The 6,571-nt window shown below is 36.1% G+C and overlaps 1 protein-coding gene across 1 annotated transcript in view; it reads right to left on the reverse strand.

The window, feature by feature from the left end:
* Window positions 1–1,486: 1,486 nt before the first annotated feature.
* MALRD1 (MAM and LDL receptor class A domain containing 1) overlaps window positions 1,487–6,571 on the reverse strand; it is a 701,386-nt gene continuing 696,301 nt past the window's right edge. The window contains exons 39-40 of the mRNA XM_026454821.1: window positions 5,160–5,235; window positions 1,487–1,807 (exon numbers count right to left, since the gene is read on the reverse strand). Of these exons, the coding sequence (XP_026310606.1) occupies window positions 1,706–1,807; window positions 5,160–5,235 (178 nt within the window). The 3' untranslated portion in view covers window positions 1,487–1,705. The remainder of the gene's footprint in view (window positions 1,808–5,159; window positions 5,236–6,571) is intronic.

A 6,571-nucleotide genomic window follows, 5' to 3' on the forward strand; every position in this document is an offset into this window, starting at 1 on the left:
TCATGTAGTAGCCTCAAGAGTTCTCTACTGTGACCATAGCTGAATTTTAATTCTATTCTTTTTAAAAGAATACTGTATGCTTAAGCAAATATGCTAAATCTATGTGGATAATATTAGCAGTTTTAAGCTAAAACAAATGCAACTTTCAAAAGCGTCTATGTCCCACAATTCCAGGATTCAGACTGAGTCAAGGACAAGAACAACACCTGCTGCTACTACTGACCTTTCCTCGTGTGAATATTTCCGAAATCAAAAACGTTACTGTCAATATGAAAGCAGCAATTAGAAAAAGATAATACAGAGCAAAACAATAATGCATTCAAAAAATTAATTTACATAAAATTTGAGATTTACTGCAAGATTGATGAGAAATAATATTTCCCTGCCAGTCTGTACTTTTACAAAAGGCACTAATAGAATAATGCAACTTACATGGCATACAACTGACTTTCTATTCTGCTTAGAAATGTCCCAGATAATCGAGTGGTAGGGACTCCCAGCTTTTTCTCCTCTTCAACCCCTTGAGGGCAAGGGCTGGGCAGATTGCTAATCCAATCTATCTAAATCCACTGAAGTGATTGCAGGGCACATTACTAGAGAGAGGAACATTCCTTTCCTTCAGATGCTGATTGCTGCCTAATGGATATAATCCCCTTCACCTTTCCTAACTCCAATTTCATTTAAGCACCTACAGTCATCTGCTTCACAAGGTGCTTCACAGATACTCTCAGCCCCAGCGGGTATAAGCGAAGCGTTCCAGCTAATCACGGTGGTGGCCGCATGGCCTTCGAAGTAACTGGCTCAGCCTGAGCTCCACGTCTATGCTGGCCAATAAGAAGAGTGCTGTGGCGGGAAGTGCGTGGGGGAAGGGATTTTCTTGCTGGTCAAAAGTGAAAAGCAGAAAGAAATGGGCCTCTCTGCCTCCGAACTTTACTGCGAACACAAGGATGCTGCAGCTCATTGTGCTGGAGCCCTCACCTAAGCTGTAGGGGAGCCAGCCTGAGAGCACAGGCTGGGAAGTGAAACTCATCAACCGATGAGGTCCATACTGGGGTCATGGAAGTGTTCCAACGACCATCCTAACAGGGGCTCCATCTCCTAATTTCCTGGTTTGTGGGGTAATGATTGCCACACGATTCAAGACATTCGCTTGGGGAGTTGTCAGTTTCTTGCAGCTACAAGCTTCTTAACTCCTAGGTTTAGCATTATTTTTATGTCTGTAGAAAAGTATTAATTATTTGAAAAAGGCAAGAATAGGCGGATAATTTATCACATTTTTTTACAACATGCTGAAACAACTTATGATTATGTTGCCTTGGATTGCTGTGATTTGTCCATTTCTACCCGTGTGTATACCAAGTCAGTTCACCTGCGTTTCCAAGCTATACGGCAAAGAAAGAGCATTTTAAAACTTCTTTGTATTCAGAATCTGAAACAAATTGATTCATCATTTAAAAAAAGATAAAATCAAAGCAAAACAAGAAACTTGATTAAGTAGTAATTTTATTAAATTATTCAGATGTTCAGTGAAGATAAGGTTCTGATTCTGATTCCATATAAACATTCTCTATATTCTGTAAGAAGATTCATTCATAAATGTTGTAATTACACTGGCATTTAAATCCTTTCTCTTTTTACCATTGCAGAAGATGAGTTTCTATTAGATTGTGGAGACTTCAGTTTTCTAGAAACTACACATTTTGGATCATATTTGGTCTCGATGCTGCTGTTTGAGATGATGTGACAGGGTGTCCAGGCTTCCTGATGTTGTGCCATATAATGGATTTGAGAAGGAATAGACAGAACTCTGAAGATGAAAAACACATTTGAAAGGGTAGGATTTTAGGCATTAAAATAAGAAACCTCTTTAAAGATCACGCAGAATGCAGCAAAGGTCCTAATGGATTTTCACTGGAGTAATAACTAGAACATCCTTGACTCTTCCTCCAGCACTTACAGCCCACACTGCTTGAGTTTCTGACACAAGCCTAGATTCCATGTATCCTGGGGTCCTCTGGACTTAGGCACCACTGCCTCACCTCTGGTGGGGTGGGGAAATGCAATGACCAATATTTTGACTACTACTTTCTCTGATGCTGGTTTCACTAAGCCTTCTGTACTGAATATAGTTAGGTTAGACAAAACAAAACAAAACCAATGACTTTAAGTATACAAAGCCATTTTATGTAAGTTTAAATGTCATTTCATTTAAGTTTCCTGTAAACTATAATTACATAGTTTACAGGAAAACCTAAAATTTGTGAAATTCTATAGGACAAGCAGTCTGGCTTCTTCAACAAATAATGTGTAAGAAAAAAAAGTAAGAGAGAGAAAATAGAACCTAGAGATGAAAAGAGATTTAAGAGACATATCTACCCATTTCGATGCATCTACCTTCTAAAATTTCCGATTTTTAAAATATAGCAACAACAACAAAATCCCCGTAGAAAACCTTTTACATTTTAATGAGGCAATTGGGGTAGGTTGAACAGTGAGTGTTTGATGGCCTCAAGACATTCTTGTTAAATGTTTAGGTATGATCCTGCCGTTATATTTTTAAAAGTCCTTGTCCTTTAAAAACACAACTGAAGTCTTTACGGTTGAAATTAAATGATATCTGAGATTTGTTTGAAAACCTTCTGGAGGGTGAGGAAATGGAGGGCAGTAGAGGTGAAACAGCAATGACCATGGGTTGATAATCCTTGAAGCTGGCTGATGGGAGCGTGGCAGTTGCTTACAATGAATATTGCCATGAATATTGGCATGAATTGCCAACGAATGTTGCCATGAATATTCTCTCCATTTCTGTATCAGAATGTGAGAGTTTTCCCCAAGAATTAAAAAAAAAAAAATAGTTTGAAGGATAGATTTAGAGAAGTCTATCTTTCTGATGATAGGGAAAGTAGACCTAGTTTGATTAATACAAAGTCATTTACTTCTGAAACAATCGAAATCAAAATAGCCACAAAGGCCAGGAGATGTGCCAGGATTTCTTCTTTAGCCATTCATAATGAAAGGAAAACAGAAAATGAAAAAGGAATTTTTATCAAAATAGAAAATAAACATAAATCACTTCCGAGGTGCTCTCAAGTCATCCATTACGCCACCACACTCACACACAGTGGAAACCATCTTGAAAGCAGATTGAAAGGTGGGTCTTTGATGGAGACCCCTTCCTGTGCTTGCTGAGAAGTACAGATCTGAATGCAACAGAACCCATCTCAGCAGAAAGTAAAGAATCCATAACACCTACCGAGCCACTTTTTACTAACTACAAGTTTATAAGACACTAATATAAAAAATATAAAATTTAAAATATCTCACTTTAATTCCTTATCTCAGGTGTATCTTTCAGGCAGTAAAAGTTAAACTAAGTTGAGGATAAAAAATATTAAATGTTCTGACCAGGTACAGTGGCTCACGCCTATAATCCCAGCACTTTGGGAGGCCAAGGAGGGTGGATAACCTAAGGTCAGGAGTTCGACATCAGCCTGGCCAACATGGTGAAACCCTGTCTCACTAAAAATACAAAAATTAGCCAGGCGTGGTGGCAGGCACCTGTAATCCCAGGTGCTCAGGAGGCTGAGGCAGGAGAATCACTTGAACCCAGGAAGTGGAGGCTGCAGTGAGTCAAGATCATGCCATTGCACTTCAGCCTGGGAGACAAGAGTGAAACTGTCTCAAAAAAAATAAATAATAAATTTTCTTTCTCTAGTAAAAATGAAAATATATTTATATTATACCATCCTAGTTTGTCAAAAAGATATATTACATTTGTTTTCTTAAATATGTATGTGTTTTTTATCCATGAAGTAGGTCTACCTTTTCATTTTTACTCTGTCTTACTTGTTGAATCATCTAAATTCATTTTCTCTGTGCTTTAGGAAATCGTTTACTTCCTGTTTTCATTCCTACCAAAACAATACTAAAAGTGTGTATCATATCATTATTGATTAAAACGCAAAAATAAAAAAGTCAAGTGTTTTGTTAGGCTTCCATCACAGCACTCAAGGCTCTTAAGCTACTAGAAACCACCTGACCTGATACCTCGCTACTCATTTTCATAACCAAGAGCAAGATAAAAAACTATGACCTATTTTCATAAAGAAAAAGAATAATTAAAACTTTAGCTTTATATAATACTCACTTTATAAGGAGTGAATTTTATATAGCTCTAAAATCAGACGTAATAAAACGTTTATAGTTCAGAAGTGGTGTATCATAACTAAATTTACTTTATATCCAGATGAAGTCTCATAACACTTACTTAAGAAAGGGATGGGAAAAATAAAAAGAAAGGAATGAGATGTTGATCAAAGAGTGCAAAGTTTTTGTGCAAGATGAATAAATTCTGGGGATCTAATATATGACATGTGACTATAATACTGTGTGATATACTCAAAATTTGCTAAGAGAGATCCTCAATGTTTGCAGCGCGCACACACACACACAGTTAACTATGTGAGGTGATAGATATTTTAAATAGTTTTGTTGTAGTAATCACTTCACAATGTATACTATAGTAAAATATAATGTATACTTTAAACATATAAAAGTTGTATTTGTCAACTATACCTAAAAATGACTTAAAAATTAAAAAAATCTAAAAAAGGAACAAGAAAGGTTTTCGTGGCCATTTTCTCCCTGCTTATACAAATAAGGGATAGCCCCCAAAAGGTGCAAGGAAGATGTAATACATTCCCACTTCTTTTTTCTAAGTTATCAGGAAATGGCCCTCACTAGTCACCCTAAATTTAAACAGAACATAGAATGCTATCCTCTCTTTTGTTTTTGAAAATAAAATATGAAAGACATTCAATTAATAGTTACTATAAGTAACTGACTAATACTCTGTGGGTTAAACTGATATTTTCCAGATTTGTCAGCTCTTTTTGAGTATAAACAGTGACCACAATGCCATTTAACAGTGAACTGATCTTACAAGCAGCCTGAAACTGTCCTGAAATGGACAATTCTTATGGCATATTTGTAGAGACGGAAACTCCTTTCTACCTCCAATTGAAATAACTCCACTAAAACGTTTCTTTTAGTTATGATGTAGAAACATGTTCAAGCAACATTGGTTCAATGTGTGTGTGTGTGTGTGTGTGTGTGTCTGCATTTGTGTGAAATGATACAGTTCACCCTTTACCACTTACCTCTGTTTTCTCTGGGTTGCTCCAGTTCCCGTAAACTGGATTGACAAAGGCACAGTTACCACTTCCCTCGGTTTTCCTGAAAGCACACAGGCCATCAAAAAAATTAAAAAATAAAAAGTATTGACATTTACCATAGTACATTTTCAGGTTATTGTTTGTTAGAAACTTTTGAGACACGTTGTCTAGCCAGCACACTTATTTCCATGAATGTATTACCATAAGTAAAATTTGTTTGTTTTTTATTTTTTTTTGCAGGACACCAAGGCAACCACATTCATGAAAGCAAATGTAATCTGAACTCTGAGTATTTAGATCCAAATAAACCCAGGCAAATACAAGAAATGGCAAAAGTTAGTAGTCTGAATGTTGATTCCTTAAACTATTACTCAATGCAAAGTGTCCAACATTAGAAAGAACAATGTAATATGAAGCTGTACTAGTGATAAAGAAAGGCCATCTTGAAGTCCTTGACACTGCAAAGTGCCAAACCACTACATCCTGAAGACTGTTTTCCATGACAGTATCTGTCATAAAGATCTGTAGCACATGAGTCATAGTCTTTAACATTTTCATCAGCAAAGTTAAGTACAAGTGTTCTGAAAAGTTCTTTAGGGTAGTGTTTCATGAAAATCAAAAACAGCAAGCCCTTGGTAATATCACATATCAGACTAGATGTGCATAATTCACTATAATTAACTGGGCTCCATATAATTATTTTCCTTTTATACTTAAGAATTAATAGACTTATTAGAAGACACACAGCCCTGGACTACTTGGTGACAACCGATGAAGAAAAAATGTCTATCATAGGAACAACAAAAAATAACCAAAAACCAAATACACAAACACACACACGAAAGGATCCTATACCTGCCTGTGTATACATGCACACACACACACACACACACACACACACACACACACAAAATAAAGAATGGAAGACCAATTCCAGGATGATTGTTTTAAGGACTTAATGACAAGAGTAACAAATATATAATGTATGATAATTGTATAATACAATGTATAATGTATGCATAATATATATTTTTTGCCTAATCAGGATATAGTGAAAATTAATGTTTGTCAGTAATATAATTCTAAGTCCCAAAATAAAATGTAATAAAAAGGAGGCTCTTACTGATTGGATTTCTAAAAACAAATTGCCATAGGCATAAGTGACTATTGTCATCTACCAAACCACATACACATGGTCCTTTTCAAAGAAACTGCAGCATCAGTGAGCCTAACAGTCTAATCTGGCTAATTATGTTTGGCTGGCAATATATTTTCCCTGTGGATTCAGTGTCTTTTAAGCTTCCTGATCTCCACTGGCTTAAATATACAATAGAGTAAATATTTCACCCTCACTGCGGGTACATTTTGCTTATTGATGAATCGGGCCATTTGCATCT

Source organism: Piliocolobus tephrosceles, chromosome 9, assembly GCF_002776525.5.
Source record: "Piliocolobus tephrosceles isolate RC106 chromosome 9, ASM277652v3, whole genome shotgun sequence".
Lineage (NCBI taxonomy): Eukaryota > Metazoa > Chordata > Mammalia > Primates > Cercopithecidae > Piliocolobus > Piliocolobus tephrosceles.